This window comes from Miniopterus natalensis, chromosome 8 (assembly GCF_054644295.1).
Source record: "Miniopterus natalensis isolate mMinNat1 chromosome 8, mMinNat1.hap1, whole genome shotgun sequence".
NCBI classification, from domain to species: Eukaryota; Metazoa; Chordata; class Mammalia; order Chiroptera; family Miniopteridae; genus Miniopterus; species Miniopterus natalensis.
This window is the reverse complement of record NC_142088.1, coordinates 74,727,488-74,746,738: the sequence shown is the minus strand read 5'-3', so window position 1 is coordinate 74,746,738 and position 19,251 is coordinate 74,727,488. Positions and strand designations below refer to the sequence as shown.

At 60.8% G+C, this 19,251-nt stretch overlaps 1 protein-coding gene across 1 annotated transcript; it reads left to right on the top strand.

Moving 5' to 3' along the window:
• The first annotated feature begins 13,301 nt into the window (after positions 1-13,301).
• On the top strand, positions 13,302-17,527 carry EN1 (engrailed homeobox 1). The gene is made up of 2 exons (XM_016208654.2): positions 13,302-14,151; positions 17,180-17,527. Exons 1-2 carry the CDS (start codon positions 13,302-13,304, stop codon positions 17,494-17,496), a joined length of 1,167 nt encoding a protein of 388 aa, XP_016064140.2. The 3' UTR covers positions 17,497-17,527.
• The last annotated feature ends 1,724 nt before the right edge of the window (positions 17,528-19,251 follow it).

Here is a 19,251-nt window from a genome sequence, read left to right as displayed (position 1 = left end):
GGGGTGTTCCCTCAGAGAACATCTCTTGACAGAGAAGGACCCTGGAGCCTTGGTGGAAGCAGAATCCAGTGTGCAGGGTTGGGGGGACCCCAGAATCGCAAATTTCCCACCATACAGGTGATGGGTTCCAGTGTCAGAGAGTGAAGTAGTTCAAGGACTCCCTGCCAGGATTAAACCCGGCCTGCCTCCCAGGTGACGTGGGTACTTGGGGGCATGGGGGACATGCCCCAGAGCTTCAACCTCACATCTGGCCATGTAGAGCTGGGGCTGGGCAGCAGGAAGGATGGGCGTTCCCCAGGACCTCCCGACTAGCACATTTGAGCTCAGCGCTGGGCTGTCTGGGAGGCGCTTCCTTGCACATAATTACCACCATCAAGATTATTATTAGCATTAGGCATTTACATGACACTTAATATTTTCAAAGCATTGTACTGCTGTCTAATTAGTTTTTCCTTGCATCATCCCGTCGAGTCCACACTTGATGGCTGGAGACTGACAGGGGAGAGATAAATGCTGAAGGAAAGGGGGGGCAGCAGCCTCTTGGCTTTCACTCTCTCTGGCGACCCAGCCAAGAGAGCCTCCTCTGCTCCCTGCAGATTCTGCGCCCTGACCCCAGAGCCCCACTAGCAAGGTGCCTGAACCCCCAGGAATGGTGGTAGTGGGGGGGAGCTCTTCTCTGACGTGTTTGGCTCAAGGTCCAGACACCTTTCAAAAAAAAAAGTCAAGTTCAAGTTCACTTTTCTTCAGAACTGCTGACACCTTCCATCTTTTTCCAAACCTCTCCATTAAAGCCGCCTATAAAACCCCAGGGCTGTGATTCCCAAACCTAAGGCAGCTTCAGATGGGAAGGTTTAGGCATCTGATGAGTCCTAATTAGGTCTATTAACCTAAGGGGTGGTGCAGGCCAGAGGGCTGCGTCTCGCTGGCAGTGGGGGGTTCTCCCCCACCCCGAGTGCCCCGCAGGGCCTCAAGGAGCCGTAGGTCCCACCTCAGAGACAATAAGTCTTTCTCGCTGCAAGTCCTCTCTGTTCTCGTTGGGTTAAAGGGGAAAGCTGCGGGGAGAAGTAAGAAGACCGAGGGAGCCTAAGCCAGGAGACAGAGGGGAGTGAGAGAAGAGACTGAAACTCCAGGCGGTTAGCTGGGGATCCACCACCTTGGGGAGATGCCAGGCCCCTCCAGTCCGCGCACCTGCGCTTTCCCAAAGAGCCGAGGACGCCTCCTTTCTCCGTGCCTGAAAAGTCCTTTCACCAGGCCTGGGTGTGGCGGAACCTACAGAAACCCCTCTGCGCAGCATGGGACCCAGGGTCTTGGGCCCGGAGTTCCCCGTTGACCTGCAGGTGACCTGGGGTCAAGGTAGGGATGGGTAGAACCAAGGCTCCTGGCAATGCTGGTCTTAGGTCCCCTCTTTCCTCGCACACAGTTTTCGTGAGTCCTTTCCTCTTCATCCCCATTCCCATCGTCGCAGATGCTCCATGGTAACCGATGTGGTAACCGATGTGCCTATGGGCTGTTGGGACCTAGGTATGGAGCAATCCCCACCTTGTTTGGGAAACGCTGGACCTCGGGGTTTTCCAGTGAGCCTCAAGAGCTCAGGAGCCTCCATCATCTGCACCCTGATAGTTGAGGAGCATGTCTGTGGAAGCCCAGAGATTTGTCGTCTCCCTGGGACCCGAGTTCCCTGTGCATCCCAGCTGGGGAACTCACCTGCTGCCCAGAAGCAGGTCTGGAAAAGCCTGGGCCTTGGCGCTCACCCTCACAGTCACTGAGATCAGCTGCTAAGTATGGAGACCTGGGCGCAAAGTTGCACTAGCTGAGGGGCCTGGGCCTAGGGACTTGCCCAGGCCAGAGTTCCTGCCCCCGCCGCCTCCAGGTGCAGCCAATCCAGGCAGAGTCCGATGCTGGCCTCTTCTGGGGTCACCGAGCTTGGAAGCGCAAAGAAAGAACAAAGACAACGCCGGCGAGGAGAGGCCTCCGCCATGGAGGTCCCCTGCGGTGCGTCTGGGCGACAGAAACGGAAGGTTACCTCTCCCCAGCCATCTGCGGCTTTGAAACCGACTCCAGCCGAGTAAAGGACCAGAGCCCTGCCCAACGCTGCTGCGCTAACCCTGCCACGCCCAGAGCCGGCCTGGAAGGCAGGGGCCCAGGGCTCCCCAGAGGGACCTGCAGCCACTGAGAGAATGCGGCCTCACTTGGGCAACTGGGAGCACGAAGTTCTAGTACCCGCACGGGGAAATTATAACCCCAGTCCTCCCGGGAGCCTGCGAGGGGACTTCTAGAGTCCCCTGAGCGGACTGGTCCTCATCTGGCACCTCCAGAGCTGGGAACCGATTACGTTCATTTCCCACATGCTAGAGCATGCCCTTGGGCTAGTTTAAAGTTCTCCGTGCCTCGGTTTCCTTCTCTGTAAGTTGGAGAGGATGATATTATATGCCTCAGTGGGTTACTGTAAAGGCTAAATGAGTTAAACCAGATGAAGAGCTCATGTGCTCAGAGCCGGGCCCTGAGCAAGCACCCGAAGTATAAGGGTGTCTACTCGGCTACTGGAGGAAGGGGACTCCGGCCTAACCTCCCTCCCTCCCTCCCTCCCTCCCTCCCTCCCTCCCTCCCTCCCTCCCTCCCTCCTCCTTCCTTTCCTACCTCTGTGCTCTCCTCCTCCCTCTCAATCTTTCCCCCTTTTTCTTCCTAACTCTTCCTATCCATCTCCCTCGGTAGACTGGCAACATTCGAGTAAAATATGAGAAATGTTTCAAATAAATCCGTTTGTTTTCTTATGTCAGTCCCTCCACTGAGATTGGTCTGAGCTGTGTGAATGGGAGCTGGTGACTTTTCCGGAGGCTCTGGGAGGTCTGGTGTGGGTCGGGTCTCCTGGCAAATCGGCCTCTGGCATCTTGATCTTGATTTTCTGAATCTGGGTTCTGTGGCTGCCTGAGAGTCCAGGCGGGAGATGGGATGGACACATCGGTGGGACCAGGCAACAGTGCTCATGAGGCCACCCTGCTCCAGCGCCCAGCTCCCTCCCCAGGGCTCGCTGTGGACCCCAATGTGCGCACCATGCTAGGCTGAGGCCTGAAGCTCCCCTTGTCCCAGGCCAATCTGGCTTAGCCAAGGGAGCTGGCCCTAAGGCTGCTACGAGGCCCTGGGGGCACTAAATTCAAAAGTCCATGGGTCTGTCTGAGGGGCTAGGAAAGAGCCTGAGCCCACGTCACAAACGACGTGAGGCGAGAACCAAGATCAACAAACCCCCGCAGGCCACAAGTGTAACTCAAACTCATGGGTGCTGGCGAAAAAGAGCCAGAAAGACAGCCCGGATGTCAGGGCAAGGCCACCAACTGACCCCTCAGGCCTGGGTTTTTGTTCAGATTGCTGCTCACAAGGACAAGTGAGCAGACCTCCGGACCCTCAATTATCCCATCTCTAAATGGAACACTGCCCTGAATCCCACGGGTTGTCAGGACTCTGAATTCACCTTCGAGCAGCTGGCGGTGCCAGAATAATTCCTGGAGCCGCAGACGGAAAGCCGAGGAATGTCCCTTCCGTTCCGAAAGCAAAGGGTCTTGGGTTCAAAGTGACAGCTTCTTGGGGTGTCCCCAAAACAGTTTCAAATCCCAGCTCCTGCGGGAAGTTTCGATCCAGCCCCACATGGCCACTGGGGAGCTGAAGAGACAGAGAGCTGGCCTGCCTGCCAGCTGATTGGGGGCTCCCAGGCCGGCAGCCCTACTTGAGTCCCGCTGCCCGGCTGGAGCGCCAGGCCTTTTGGAAAAGACCCGCCGCAAGGAACTTGGCTCTCTGGAGCTGCGCAAACCCCAACTAGAAGTAGAAGTTGTACTTGATCTTAGGGTAACTCCGGCGAAATATTGCCCTCTCCCCTTCACTTTCCGTGCTTTATTGGTTTCATAGAGCATTCCCGGAGAAGTAGCTTGAGGTTTGAGCTAGCCTACATTGGTCTCAGTGCCTGTGTTTTTTGCTCTCAGGGCACCGTCTATAAGGACCCAGTCAGGGGCTACCCCCACGGCGGAGGGGGGCTCCGTGTGTGACTTCAGCCTTGTCTCCTCTCCAGCCTGGGTCCTTCTTCCCAGTTCTTTCTCTGACATTGACCACAATCCCAGGCCTGGGTGTTCTCTATGCCTTCCACCTGAGCATCCTTTGTGTTCTCACTGGCCCATGACCCAGGCCCTCCCCAGCCGCGTCCACACGGCAAGGTGAACAAAGTTTTCTTGTCTGATTCTTCTTTTAAAGGTTTAAGTAAATGAGCACTTATTAGGAGAATTTCGTCCAGGAAACATCCTGACCCCAGTAAAATGAAATCCTCCTCAGACAACCGGGAGAACAGTAATATAATTGAAGCAGCTATACATGAAATATATATGAGAGATTAGGGTATGAATAGAAAGATGACAAGACACAGGTGCCTACATACAGAGCTCAGAGTCAATGTTAGATTGGGATCAATCTATCCCACTTCCCTCCATTTACAAGCAGGAAACCGGCCCAGGGAGAGCCCGAGGCCTGCCCAGGCCCACACAGCACCGCGCAGGCGGAGGGGCGAAGGAGCCGGCTCCAGCCCCGGCGCGGGGGCGCCACCGTGCGCGGTGTCCTGCTTCCCCGCCGCAGCGCGGCCGCGCTCGGCACTTCTTCCCTTTGGCTCCGGCGCGCCGAGGGCGCGGGCATCTCTTGCAGGATCCCTGTGCGCAAATCACGTTGTCTCTCCCCTATCAGGCGACAACTGTCAAGACCGAGGCGGGATATCCCCGCTCCCCGCGGGGACTTCGGCCCGGGCCTCTGCTGCCTGGGGCGGTGCGTGGAGCGCCCCGTACAGGTCCCCCATAGAACCGACAGGTGGCGCGTTTCTCACAGGAAACCCCGGAATCTGCCCGCGCCCCTGCGCCCCTGCGCCCCTGCTCCCTACCCTCACGCGCCACCTCTCCCGAAAGCAAGGGCGCAGGAAGGGGTGCAGCGTGGGCACTCGGGCTGGACACTGAATGACTGGGGCGAAGACCCTAGAAACGGATTCTTGCGCCCTGACGCTCCGCAGACTCGTGCTCGACCTTTTAAGGGGTCAATGCACGTTGGATGCTGGGAGCTGGGCCCCAGAAGACACCAGGACCCACTGAGGTCACCCCTAGGGGGCGTTATCTCCCCTCAACTCACAGGTCGGCGCCCCGCTTTCACGCGCCTCGGGGCGCCGCCCTCCTCCGCCGCTGGCCTCCGCCCCCACCCTGTCGCCCAGGTTTTTCTTTTATACATTGGGGAGGGCGGAGAGTTAGGGGAAAGGGGGGCTTTTTAAACTGCGGCGACCATTGTCTGGGGGACGGGCTCCGTCGTCGGCTCACCCGGTACCGACTCTCCGACGTAGGCTCCGCCGCTTTGATCGCTGGAAGATCACACACTTGCCTCCTTTGCATGACAATTTCGGGGCGGGCCTCGTCGGGGCGGGGGGCAGGGGGGTGCCTGGACCGGCGCCTGGGTTGGTGCCCCCCCCTGGCCCGCAGGCAGCGACCCCGGCCCCCCTCACCCGCCTCCCCTACCTGCCGCCCAGGCCGCCCGTGGGGAGGCCAGTGGGGGCGCAGAGGGGGAAGCGAACCCCTGTGGGGGTGCGGTCAGGAACCGTAAGGGGCTCCAATGGAATCCAACGAGAGGAAGGGTGGTCCCCCTCTTCTCCCACAGCATTCCGGACCCCTCGAGATCCTCCTCAGGCCCTCCCACCCCCGGCGCGCGCGCGCGCACACACACACACACACACTCGTTGGGAAGGACGTGAGTGTTACTTGGAGGTGAATGGAGCGGGGTTGGCAGCTGCGGGAAGGAAACCACCGTCCCCGCACGCTCACCTGGGACCGAGGCCTGGTCTGTCCAGCCCAGAGACCAGAGGGACCCTGACCCAGGCCCGTCTGGGTCCCAGCTGCCTCATCCGTGCAGCGGGCTTTGGCCCAAGCACTCCCGAAGGTCCCTCTGCTCCGGACCTTGCCGCCCCGCCCTGCATCGGGGGTCAGGGCTCCGGGTTGCATGGGTGGGTCTCGGTGGAGAACAGGAAACCTGAGGCAGTTTCTAACCAGGTTTCAACACCCGCCTCTCTGCCCTCGCGCAGCCGACGGTGGGGAAGTGAGGCCGGGTGGGAGGTGAGCGGTGGCTTTGGGGTCCGAGCCCTCCGGGCCCTGCTGCTTGACCCACCTCACTTCCAAAGCCTGGGTCAGAGCAGCCGCTCTCGGTTCCCAGCGTGGCACAAAGGCAGCCACCGAGGCCGCAGACGTGGACACGCAATAGGCGCGTCCACCCGCAGAGCCCGTGTGCACGCACAGCATTTGCACACCTGGGCACAGCACAGCCACACGAGAGTTAGAAGAACATAAGAAAGGCGCGCAGTCGGTCTGTGCACACTCGTGCACGCCCACTCACCTGCAGCCTCTCACACAGTCACGTACGAACACGCTCGGCGTGGCCGCCCACCAGTGCCCCGCTCCAGTTTCTGCTGGAGCCGGCGGACAGGGGAGGTGGCCCTGGAAGGCCTGGACGTTGCGGTGACTTCCCCAGACCACTCCAGACTCTCAACATCAGTCCTGAGGCCGAAGATGGGGCAGGGTCGGGGCAGGCCCGCGGGGGCTCGCCCCTCGCGCCCTCCCCGTCCTGAGGCTGGAGGGACTCCCCCTGTCCACTCACCACCCCCGCCCCGGGTTAACTTTTCCCCCTTCACCTCCCCGCCAGCCCCAACCCCTCGCGGCGCGGACCGCGCCTGGAACCCCCGGGCTTTTCCAGCTTTCTCCCCCGGAGGAGCGTCCGCAGGCTGCGCCCCCGCGGATGAAAGGGGGCGCGGCCTGGCTCTGCCCGGGGCCGGCGGAGAGCGGCGGGAGGCGCGGGCCGGCCGGGAGCCAGCGCCCCAGAGCCGGGTGAGCGACTCCTGCTGCTTCTCCCGGGTCGGCGGGAGACCAGCCCCGGCCCAGCCCCGCGCCCAAAGGAGAGGAGCCCGGGGAGGCCACTTACTCTCGGGCGAGCAGTAAGCACACGGCTTTGGGGCCTCGGGGCTTCCTCTGAAAAAGGACTTGGATGTTGCGTTCTTTCCGCCTTCTCTCGGGCCTTTTTTTTTCTTTTTGTCCCCAACTTCGTAGTTGGGTCCGGACCTCCTAGGGAGCCCGGAATGAGCCGAGGGGGCGGCGAAACTCGGACGCGGCGCCGGCCCCTCCTCACTCGCCTCCAGCGCGCGCCTCTGGGCACACGCGCCGGAGGCCGGGCGGTGGGGACCCGACCCGCGTCCCGCCGGACTCAGGCGCGAGCCGCCGCGTGGACAGGTGGGCGCTGGGGTGGGCCAGGGGCTCCCTCGGCCTGGGGGCGTCTGTCTCCGGGAACCTCCGGGGAGGAGGAGGGGGCGAGAGACGGCGAGAAGCAAAATGAAGGAGAGAAGAAAATTCGAGCGCAGACGCTGAATTTACCCCGAGTTTGGGGGCCGGGGAGGAAGGCACCGAGGATTTCAGCTCCGCGGTTTGGGTGCGACGCAGTGTAAGGAGCAAAGCGGGTTGTCTGATTAGAGTGGAGAAGTATATTTAGGAAAGCGTGCGCAGTGCCGGGCGTCCGGGCGGTGAGCCTGGCGCGCTCGGCTCCGGGGGCCTGGCGCGCTGGGCGGTGCGGCTCCGGCGGCTCACGGACTCGGGCACCGCGAAAGCTCCGTTTCCTGCAAGCCCAGCCCAGGGACCCCGCGTCCCGGAGCAGCCCTAACTCAGCTCGTCACCCCGCCAGCCAGCGGCAGGCCCGGGGTCTGAGCCCCCGCACCCCTGGCGCCCAGCGGGGACCCCGCAGGCTGTCCGCAGGGCTCCCGAAGGCAGCCCAGGCCCGGAGCCCTTTTCGAATCCTGACCACCAGGTGCGATTTAGGGGAATCCCCGAAATGTTCCCCCCATTTCCCATAGTCAAGAGGAGGAAGGAATAAATTTTCTTAGCTTGCCCGGGCATTCGAGGAAAAATGAAAGGAAAAACCCAAACCATTTCTAGAACAAAAAAGGTATGTGCTGAGAACTGCTCCCTCTCTCAGGGGAAAAACGCCCTGAGAGAAGGCAGGATGCTCGGGGGCGGAAACCCAAATATTGCCATCCCAAAGGTGTCAGTCTCCACCAGCAGGCTTTTTTTTTTCTGGCTTTCTAGCAACCTGGCTGTTTATTTATAGGCGTATTTCATGCAAACAGAATAAAACTAATTCTCCCTGCCTCCCCCACCCAAGTCTTCTGGGCCATCTACAAACAAAGCTGCCCCCCCAATTCTGAGAATCATCAAAGCATTTTATTTTCCACGGTTTGCCTCCCTGCACCCCCCCACCCACCTAAGCTTTCCCCTTCCCCCGCCCTCTCCAGGCTCCAAGCTCAGGCAGAATGGCTTAGGATCCCTAACCAATACCCAACGAATCCCCTGCACCCAGCCAACCCCTACATTATTATAGCCTCCAAATGAAGACCAAAACCCCGAGGACTAATTGAATTAGTCTATTGAAAGGACTGTCAGGTATAATGACCTGGCTCGAGCCCTCACATTTCCCAAGGTCTATAGGCTTTGGGGACCTGCGATGTATAGTCTGACCTTCCGCCTCATAATAATACCGCGGCACTTGTAGCAGAAATCTCCTCGCATTCAGTCCCAACAAAACCGCTGGTCACCCAGTCCCCGTAGGAAGGCTGCACGCTATTGTGTTGCGACAACTCATTCATGTCCCGCGCCACGAGGCCCCACCGCCATCTGATCTACACTCGAAATGCGATTACCACCGTGTGCATGCAACACACTCGCACGCTCGGCCCTTCTCCCACACTCCTGGTGAGACTGCAAGGTTTTTTCACAATGCTCCTCCTCACACCCATCCTGAAAAGAGAGGTGGAAGCAGGCAGGACCGTGGCATTTGTCTCCGCTAAACGAAATCCAAAATTATGTGTAAATGCTGGCTGGCGGGAGATTTCTCTTTTTTGAGCATACGCCGAAACTCTTAGCAAACACAGTTCTCTGTGCCCAGCTGGTGGGACAGCCTGGGGTGTACACACGAATGCCTACATATACTAGCCTCCTGCCACGCACACAAATACACACAAAGAATGCCTCTACAGACTCACACCTCTCTGTGGTTCTCACACACACAAGCAAATAGAAACAAACACAGGCTCCGGTCCCCACGGCCACAGGCCACTCTCCAAATTGGGAAGTGGTTTTTGCAAGATTGGGAAAGGGCCGAAACAAAGGTACAATTTCTCAGCCTTCACCTTGAGAAGCATTCATCAGTCTTCCTACTGTATGGTCTCCAAACTCCTCTCGCACCCGCAAACATACAAACACACTCTCCCTGTCTGTTTGGCCAGGTGCCTGTCCCTCAGTGGAAGCCCCTGGTTAGCCACAGAGAATGGAGGCAGTCTGGGAATGGGAGAGAAGCAGGGGACTTGTGGTCTCTTCTTGTCCTGCTTACCCCACCCCCCACTATAGAAAGCCCCTTTGGGCCCCCTTGGGCCTTCAAATGAAGAAAGAAATCATAGGGGTTGTTTTGCTCCCCCCTTCAGCATTTAAAATAAAACAAAATCGTTTTCTTCATTGTCATTCCCCACTTTTATGTGGGCTGGGTATGGAAGCGGGACTTGGGGACAAGCAATTTATTTCAGAGACACGGCTAGGTCAGTGGCCTTCTGTGCGGCCCCTTGCCCCAGGGGATCTGCGCAGCTCAGAACTTCAAGGCAACAGAAATGGGCACTGGGTATCCCCAAACTCCCATACCTTTGGCCCAAGACCAGAGGGTTTTTGGAGAAAGGGGCTCCATTCCATTCCCGGTAGATCCCCCCACTGCTTCCTGACAGCCCTCCTCCCTGCCACCCCCACCTGGACATCTATCAAATAGGAAGAAATCCCTTAATTTCCAAAGACAGAAACGGTACCCCTAAAAGGACTGCCACAAATGTACTCACATAGGCACACACATCGCTCCACACACGCCCACATACTTGCACACCCAACTCCCCTGCTGGTACTTTCTCACCCACAGGCCTAGTCTTGGGCTCACTCGGAGTCATGAAGATCCCTCACACACCCATCTTGGCCAACCTTTGCTCACTTTCAGCACTCGCACACCTCACTCTCAGGCTTGCCAGGACACCGACCCGCTAACACCGAGCTCCCAATAGTATATTCATTTTCAGGCCGGAGAGAGGGCGTGGACCCAGGTGGGGGTCGTAGAGAGCGGGTAACGCTGGGTGCTGAGCATCCCGCGCAGGCCTGGCCTGGGGGAGGTGTGTGTTGGGGGGGGGGGGGGGACAAGCCGGAGCGCGCAGAGCACCTCCTAATCCAGCCGGAGCTCGTGGGCCGCGGGTGCATTTATCATCCCATTACTGTAACAAATCCGGGCTCCACTACATGAAAGGTAAAATGAATTACCGACGTTAAGCCGTCAATAAAGTCATTTCTGTAAATGGTGTCTCCAAAGGGCCGCCGCATTATTCAGCTGGCTTTATCAGCTGGCTGGAAATTACGCGGAGGAGCCGGGCGGCGCGGCGCGCGGGGCCGCTCACTTTGATTAAGCGTCTTGCCAGCGCGATGTGACAGAGCTTTTGACCAGCGTTTTATTCACAGGCCTGTGATGAACGCCAAGCTGATCAGGCGGAATGAAGAGTAATTAAAACCTATAAATTATCTTCCGCAGCCCTTCTCGAGGCGTCTCCTGCAGGCGAGATAAGGCGTCGAGACCCTATTTACGGCGCTGAAAGGGACCGCGGCGCACAAAAGCTACGCGGCTAAATAGGATATTGATAGTGTCCTAATTAGAATTTAATTAAGTACCCACGCTCGCTTGTGGGATAAAGATTTCAATTTTGCGAACTTAAATATAAATAAAATCCCACCCTCATTTCGGGGAGAAAGGGTGGGGGCACCGAGAGATTTCGGGGAGCCCTTGGGCGTAGACCTGAAGAGGACCCGGAGACCTCAAGGCGGGGTTAGGGGGCGGCTCGGGAAGGTTGAGGAGAGCGGGGCGGGCCTGCTTAGCGCAGCGCTCCGGAGAGTGGCTCTCGCTGCCTCAGGCCTCCAGGCAGGTCTAGAAACTCCAGAGCCGGGGTACCGAAGACCCCCGGCTGACCGAAGGCACCGTCAGTAGTGAGAACGCCCCCTCTCCTCCAGCCCCTCCGAGGGACCGGCTGCGGCGCTGGTTAGGCTGGTTGTGGTTTTCGTTTTTATTTTCCTCCTAATGCCTGTGACTTTTCTGAGCAAGGGGGATTATTCTGCACATCCCCACTAGGCAACAGCCCCAAAGGGACACTTTCTCCGCTGTCCCGGTTGAGGACGGAGGTCAGGGCGAGCAGGTTCTCAGGAGCTCCAAGATAACATCCCCGCGAAGGCCTCAGTTGCGGGAGCCTTTCTGGTGGCCACCCTCCGGTGCAGGTTTCATCGCACATCACACAGCCAGACCCTGGTCCTCCCAACCGGCTCAGCGGACAAGTCCCCCGGTGCCCTGCGCCTCACCTCTCCTCACCCCGGCCCGGGAGGTGAGAAAACAGAGGAAAAGAGCCTAGCGGACTGCGGACCCATCTCCGTGAGCGCTGGAGAGGCGGGAGCCCCCGCAATGTCCCACCGCTTGGGAAGAACACGCGGGGCGAGCGCCAGAAGCCTCCAGGGAGTCGGGCACAACCTCAGGAAAATCTGGGCAACCGGGGGAAACTCGCTGTGCACGTCGTCAGCTGGCCAGGGCCAATACCTGGGGTGCAGTACTTTTGTCTGATTTCACGTTGCAGGGAATTTAACACGGAGGCTGCTCTGAGCCCCAAAGCCGGAGCCTCGGGCGCATCGCACCCGGACGTGCTGGGCCCGCGGCCCGGCCAGGATGCTCTCCGACGCCGGGCAGGCTGCGGCCGCGGCGGCCGGGGCAGCGCCCGACCCGCGGCGGGCTCTCTCGCGCCCTCTGGGCCCGGCTTAATGGCGCCAGGACAGCTCCTGGGGGTTGCTGAAGGTCCGGGCAGAGAAGGGCACGGGTGCGGGAAGGACCCCGGGAAGGACACCCCGTGCCACTGGCTGGCATGAACTGCAAACCTTCAAACAGACGGTTCTAGAGAGGCGCCGCTGGCCCCCGGGGCTCGCTGTTTGTGAAAAATAAACCGCTTCTCTGAAAGTAACCAACTCTAGGTCTATTTCACATCTCTGACCCTCCTCGTCTTACCCCTCCCCCTCGCCGCACACACGGACAGCGACCACTTCCACCCTTCAGAACCGCAAGGGGAAAACGAAAAACACAAGGCCGAACTCCTTAGGCATGGGGGTGCAAAGCAGCGGAGGCCCAGCCTCCTGGCCCCGCACCCGGCGCTCGCGCACCTATACCCCCGCATTTCCCCAACAAGTTGTTTATGGAGTTGCTTCCCCATTTGCCTACCCCAAATCCACCCGCCCCGGGTCTCTCTGCCCCTGCCCAGGTCCCGCTGAACGAGGGGGAGGGGCTCGGGCTGGGGGGGCGGGCCGGACGCACCGGGCCCGCGCGGAGTCGCCCCCTCTCCGCCCCGCGCCGCCGCCCCCGGATTATTTATCCGCACAGTCCCGCGCGCGCCCATTGGGCCGAGGCCCGGGTGTCAGCGCGAGTCCTGGCTCGCTATTGGCCCCGCACACGTGCGGCCTGGACTCACGTGCTTCCGGTTTGAAGGCAAAAAGTGTGCCTGGGTGATTTTTTTTTTAAGCGAGAGAGTTTGTGCAAAGATCCGAGCTGTCAGAGATTTGAAGGAAAAAAAAAAAAAAAAAAGGCAGCCCGGCGCTGGCGGAGACGCGCTCTCCCTGCAAAAAAAGCAAAGGCGATTAAAGGCGCTGCCAGCCTCGCGCTCTGGGCACAGCTGAGCGTGACACTCGGGGAAGTCAAACCCTCGCTGCTGCCTGGGAAGATGGCTAGACTTTAAAGGCGATTTTTTTCCCCTTTAAGAAAAAAAAATTCTTGGAGCTTTTTTCTTTTTTCTTGCTTTCTTTTTTCTTTTCTTGCCTTTTTTTCCCCCCCTTTTCCTTGTTTTGGCGGCGGCTGACTCCCCATTTAAAACAAATCGTTGCATCTGGTTGCAGAAAGAAAAAAGAAATAGCCAAGTGTCTGCATATCTGGATGTCTACAAATTAGAGAGGGAGAGGCGGCGAGATCTCCCTGCTCGATAAGAGCGGGCGACCCGGGCCCGGCGCCTGGGCTTCTTCTCCGCCGCGCCCGCCCCGCGCCTTCGCCGAGGCTCCGCCGGCCTCCTTCCTCCGCGCACCCCCACGGGCCGCTGGCAAAGTGGGGTGGGGAGCGAGGCCGGGGGGGCGGGGGCCGGCGCGGCGGCCGGGGCGGCGGGGCGGCGGAGCATGGAAGAGCAGCAGCCGGAGCCCCCCAGCCAGCGCGACGCGGGCCTCGGCGCGGCGGCCCCGGGCGGCCTTAGCCTGAGCCTCAGCCCCGGCGCGGGCGGCAGCAGCGGCAGCGATGGAGACAGCGTGCCGGTATCCCCGCAGCCCGCGCCCCCCTCGCCGCCCGCGGCGCCCTGCCTGCCGCCCCTGGCCCACCACCCGCACCTCCCCCCGCACCCCCCGCCCCCGCCGCCGCCGCCGCCGCCGCACCTCGCGGCGCCTGCTCACCAGCCGCAGCCGGCGGCCCAGCTGCACCGCACCACCAACTTTTTCATCGACAACATCCTGAGGCCGGACTTCGGCTGCAAGAAGGAGCCGCCGCCGCCTCAGATCCTGGTGGCGGCGGCGGCCGGAGGAGGCGCAGGAGGAGGCCGGGCGGAGCGCGACCGAGGCCAGACCGGCTCCGGCAGGGACCCTGTCCACCCGCTGGGCACGCGGGCTCCGGGCGCCGCCCCGCTGCTCTGTTCCCCGGACGCGAACTGTGGCCCGCCCGACGGCTCCCCGCCAGTCGCCGCCGGAGGCGCGGGCGCGTCCAAAGCTGGGAGCCCGGCGGCGGCGGCGGCGGCGGCGGCGGCGGCCGTGGCGGCGGCGGCGGCGGCGGCAGCAACGGCCAAGCCTTCGGACGGCGGCGGCGGCGGCGGCGTGGGGAGCCCAGGTGCGCAGGGCGCCAAGTACCCGGAGCACGGCAACCCAGCGATCCTGCTCATGGGCACCGCCAACGGCGGGCCCGTGGTCAAAACTGACTCGCAGCAGCCCCTCGTGTGGCCCGCCTGGGTCTACTGCACTCGCTACTCGGATCGGCCGTCGTCCGGTGAGTACCCGGCCCGGGCTGCGCTTTGCCTTCCAGCCCCGCAGACGCCCCAGGACTCGTCGCCGCGGTGCTGGGGAGAGCAGACCCGGCCTCGGGCGCTCTCTTCCCTCACGCCTGCTCCCCGTTTCTCAGCCCTGGTCCCAGCCCCAGCCGAGGGTGCACCCAGTGTTGCACCCAGTGTTGCGCTCCTGGCGTCTGCGGCCACCCCTCGGGAGGCTACAGCTCATGGCACTGGAAGCTCGAGTCTCCACCCTCCGGCTTTGAACTCCGAGCCTCTGGGGTCTTCTTTGTATTTTACCTTTATTATTATCAGGAAAGACACAGCCAGTCATTGACTTTTTTTCTCTCCAGGAAAAGAGGTATTTAGAGCCGGCAGGAAGGTGGGCCTAATGACTGGGGTCTGCAACCCCGCCAGCCCGGTCCCGCGGCCGCCGAAACCCAGCAAGGCTTTGATCACAGAAATAATCTTCACCTTGGTGTTCTTACAGACATAAACACCATCTTGGTAGTTTCTGCATAGCATTCATTTCCACAGACACAGGCTTGAGGACACGCAGGGAAAGAGAAAAGCGTCTGATCGCTGCCCCTCTCCCCAGGCCGGCTGCAAAGAGCCTGACCCGGGTGGGTAGAATCCAGGGAAAGGCCGCTGCCAAAGCGGCGGTGCCGAGAGCCACTGGCTCCTGGTTCTCTGGGGCTGACAGACAGACAGCGGGAGAGGAGAGGACAGGTCAGGCTCAGGCCAGAAAGCTGGGCCTAGGACTTGAGAACCAGCCTCCGCAGCTTCCCCGCGTTGGCGCGCTCACCCTCCTTACTCCTTAACTCCTTCCTTCCGCACATCTGCCAGCTAGCAGATTCCGCCGCCCATAGCCCCCCCCCCGCCCCCCTTCTTTTAACTTTCCTTCAGTCCTCTTTCCTCGTATCCCTTGCGCTTGGAGAATCCAAGGCCGAGACCTGCCCTGGGAGAGGAGGCTGAGGCCGGTAGGCCCGGGAGCGGAGCCTGAGGCCTGCCTGTCTGCCCGCAGCGCCCGGCTGGCCCGTGGGCGCTGGGAGGAGGGCGGCCGGGGCGCCGGCCGGGGACTGGGTCCCGGCCACCCGGGCCCGGCAGGAGGCCGGGCAGAGCCTAGCGAGACGCCGCTCCACTCCGGCTGCAATCTAGCTGTCCCTCCAGTGCCGGCCGAGCGCGGATCGATGCGCACTATCAGCCCCCGCCATCTCGAGCCCGGTTATTGACACGTCGGGCTCCCTGAACCTCCGAAAAGCTGCTTTGATTGACTCGCCTGATGGATAGAGTGATTGAGCTGTCAGGCCGTGCGGCTCGGGCTGGCCAAGAGGCTACGATTTTATTACAAGTGTCTGTGCTTCTACACACGCACATACACACACACCCCCCACTCTAACAACGGCCCAGGCGCACAACGCAGAGGGGCTTTTCTGGGGATGTGCACATTTCCTGGGCCATCTCTGCCTGCCCGGCTAATGACTAATCTAAATCAAGGCCTTCCTCCCTCCCCAGCCCGCCTCCCATTCCTCTCCCACCCTGCTCCGTGGTGGGCCCTGTCTTTGTTCTTGGCCTCTCTCCTTCTTAGGGCACTGGGAGGCTGGGGACTGGCGCCTCCTGCGCCGGACAGTTCAGGGAGAGGAACCTCCAGCCACTTGAGTCTCTGTAGTTGGCCAGGCCTGGACTCTTGTCACAGGACAGCTGGTGTCTTCGGGCGCTGGCCGGCCCCAGAAGCCAGCCGCAGCTTCCCCCTTTTTCTCTAGGTTTGGAAATGCCGGTGAAGACCGTTCTTTCCAGACAGTTTTAGAGGTTAACAGGCCTGACGGGGACTTAACTGGCTCAGTAAGCTCCCATAGCCATGACAGGGCCCAGGAAGTAAACGCCAGAAGACTTGGGCGTGGAGGCTGGTGGACAGAGGTGCAGGCTTCAGGGGCTGCCTCCCTCCTCTCTCCAGGTGGGGTCTGCAGCAGCCCTCTTCCCACATCAGGCTTGGAGGGAGACTTCGCCTTTCTGGGGGAGTGTCCTGTGGCCTCTTTCAGTATCCATTTTTGGGGCAAAGCACAGATTTTTGTTGAGATTGTTCCCCGTCTGTGTTTCTCTGCCCCAATTTTGCTCATAAAGGGGGACAGGAAGGATGCAGTCTCCTTGCAAAACGACATAGGTGGGCAGAGAAAGCAGATCTGATTTGTTTTTGTTACTCAGAAGTTTTCAATCCTGAAATTGCAGCTTATGTGTTCAGAAGAGAAGAGGAGACCCCGCTTGTGCAGCTGGGTGGAGGAGTGGGGAGGGCCCGCTTCCTTACTGGCGCTATCCGAGGGGCATAGCAGAGAACCCGGGCCCAGGTGCTCCGCTGGGTGAAGGCCTCATCTCCCTCCCTAGGACCCTAGAAAGGGCTTCTTTAGGCCAAGGGGGGGGGGGGCTAGTGAGAAGAGACAGACACTGAATACTTTGCAACTAGTTAAGCCTCTCACAGCCCCTCGCCTATCCCCTTATTTTCTGGGGTAAATAGCCGCAGGCAGATGGGGTCTTCTTGTAGGTGACCGGGCGCGGTTGTGCTCCTTGAGGAGCGGGGGACTGGCGCCCCGCAGGGCGATCCTGCCCTGGTGTCTTCACTGCCCCAGGCCGGAGCCTCTTTTTATTCCAGGGCTGTGAGGACAGCAGGCCCCTGACCTCCAGCTTGGGGCTGGGCAGGACGGGGCTCCAAATACCTGTCCATCTCGGACACCGTGATTTAAGCCTGTCACAGGACCCTCCTGTTCTGAATCGGGGTGCGGGCTGCACATGCGGCCTCGGCCCGCTTTCCTCCGCGCCCTTCGGGCCCCGGGAGAAAGGGACCCGGGGACCCGGCAGCCGGGCGGTTGCCGCAGGGCCGGCGGCCGGAGGGAGGCGGGGGCGCGCGGCGGGGCCTCCGCGATCGCCCCGGAAGCGCGGGGCGCGACGGCCGCCGGGCTCCGCGGTTCTCACGGCTCCCTCTGCCCTCTCCCCCTCCCCCTGCCCTCCCCGCCCCCGCCGGCCCCGGGGCCGCTGCAGGTCCGCGCACCAGGAAGCTGAAGAAGAAGAAGAGCGAGAAGGAGGACAAGCGGCCGCGGACGGCGTTCACGGCCGAGCAGCTGCAGAGACTGAAGGCGGAGTTCCAGGCGAACCGCTACATCACGGAGCAGCGGCGGCAGACGCTGGCGCAGGAGCTCAGCCTCAACGAGTCGCAGATCAAGATCTGGTTCCAGAACAAGCGCGCCAAGATCAAGAAGGCCACGGGCATCAAGAACGGGCTGGCGCTGCACCTCATGGCGCAGGGACTGTACAACCACTCCACCACCACGGTGCAGGACAAAGACGAGAGCGAGTAGCCGCCCGCGCGCCCCGCCGCGCGCCCGAGGAACGACCCGCGCCCGAGAGGGGCAGGGGCGGGGCGCCTCGCGCGGGGTCGTGCCCGAGCGCGACCTGTCTAAAAAGGAGGAGAGACACTCGGACAGGTGCTATCGAAAAATAAGATCTATTCTCTGGTCACAGAATGAGGGACGCGAGCTCCTGGGAGCCCTATCTAGCCAAACCGCTTTCCACCTTGTATATATTTAATTTCAGGTAAGGAAAAGAAATGTGTAGCGATCTCTATTTGCTGGACTTTTTATTAATCTCCTTTATTATTATTGTTATAATTATTATAATGTTATTTTACCCCCCACCCCACCCGCCTCGCTGCCCCCGGCCCAGTTTCGTTTTCGTTGCGTTTCTTTCTTTTGAATGTTACCGCTTCTCCGGTGCCTCCCGCCCCGCATCGCCGGCCCTCGTTTCTCTGGGACTTTTCTTTGTGTGCGTGAGAGTGTGTTTCCCTCGCGTGTCCGCCCCTCGCCTCCCCCCCCCGCCTCCCCAGCCTCTTTCTGTCGCTCTGTCTGTCCTGCCCGCCTTTCGTTTTCCGGAGACTTGCTGAGAAATACGACCCCACAGACTGCGAGACTGAACCGCCGCTACAAGCCAAAGATTTTATTATGTTCAGAAACCTGTAGTCTGAAATAAAGTGTACACTGTGCTCACGAGCCGCGGGCCGCCCTCCTCTTTGCGGGCTGGGGAAGGGCGCGGGCGCGGGGCCTGCGCGGCCCGGGGACCCCGCGCGCCCGGCGCGCACCAGGCCCAGCCGTCGCCGCGCAACGAGCGCCCGGGCTGGGGGGCAGCGCGGCGGCAGCGGCGGCCCGGACCCCGGTACCGACCGGCTCTGCAGCGTCTGGGGGGACACGCCTGGTTTCCCACGGCGTCCAAAGGAGCCCTAAGGCTGGAAACCCCAGGCCGCACTTCGGAAGCCCTGTCCGGCTGTCGGGCTGCTCCCTGCGCCGGGCCAGGGGCTACCCAGCCGCGGCCGCCTCCTGTTCAATCTGCTGCTCGCTCCAGCCCGCACATTCCCTTTTTCTTTTTGGTTCTGGTGCAGGTTTTTGCTTGCGGTTCTGAGGTTTCCACCTCTACAAGCAGGCCTTTCAAGGGCAAGGCAGAGGTGACGGGCTGCCTCGGGCCCTGAGCGGCCCGCGGGTGCGAGAGGCGCTCGCCCGGCCTCTTGGCCGCTCAGACCTCACCGCTCCTCGCTCTTCGTTTGGAGAAGAGATTCTGTGGGTGCGGCGGCTGGGCGAGAGCAGCTCATGGAGCCTCGTAGGCCTCCGATCACCCGAAAAGCCGGGAGAGAAGAGGCCTGGATGCTGGAGAGCTATGCAAAGTGGCCGCCACTGGGTCCCGGCTGCTGGGATCACACTGGGCGCCCACCAACCATATGGGCACAGGCCTGTCTCATCCCCACCCAAAACCTAAGGGGATGTTGGAAAGGGGGGGTGCTTTCAGAATTCCCAACAAAACCCGGCTTGCTTCCTAACCCATGGAGGCTCAGACACAAGCTCCCTGGACCCTTAGGGAAATGTCTAGGCTTTTGCCCCTGACCCTAGGACACATCCTTCCTGGGCAGGCTCTGGGACCCTGGTATTTGGGGACTAGGAGTGGGAAGGGGAGGGCCCTCCTCAGGAGGTAGCATCTCCCTTTTGTCCAGGATTTTTTAAAGTAGTAATTTCTGCCCTTCCGCTTTCCCTTTTCTTCTGCAGCATGTGTGTGCATGTGCCTGTATGTGT

Coding starts and splice junctions, on each gene's coding strand:
- EN1 (XM_016208654.2), top strand. CDS start 13,302: ATGGAAGAGCAGCAGCCGGAGCCCCCCAGCCAGCGCGACGCGGGCCTC. Junction 14,152..17,179: donor CTCGGATCGGCCGTCGTCCG/GTGAGTACCCGG, acceptor GGGCCGCTGCAG/GTCCGCGCACCAGGAAGCTG.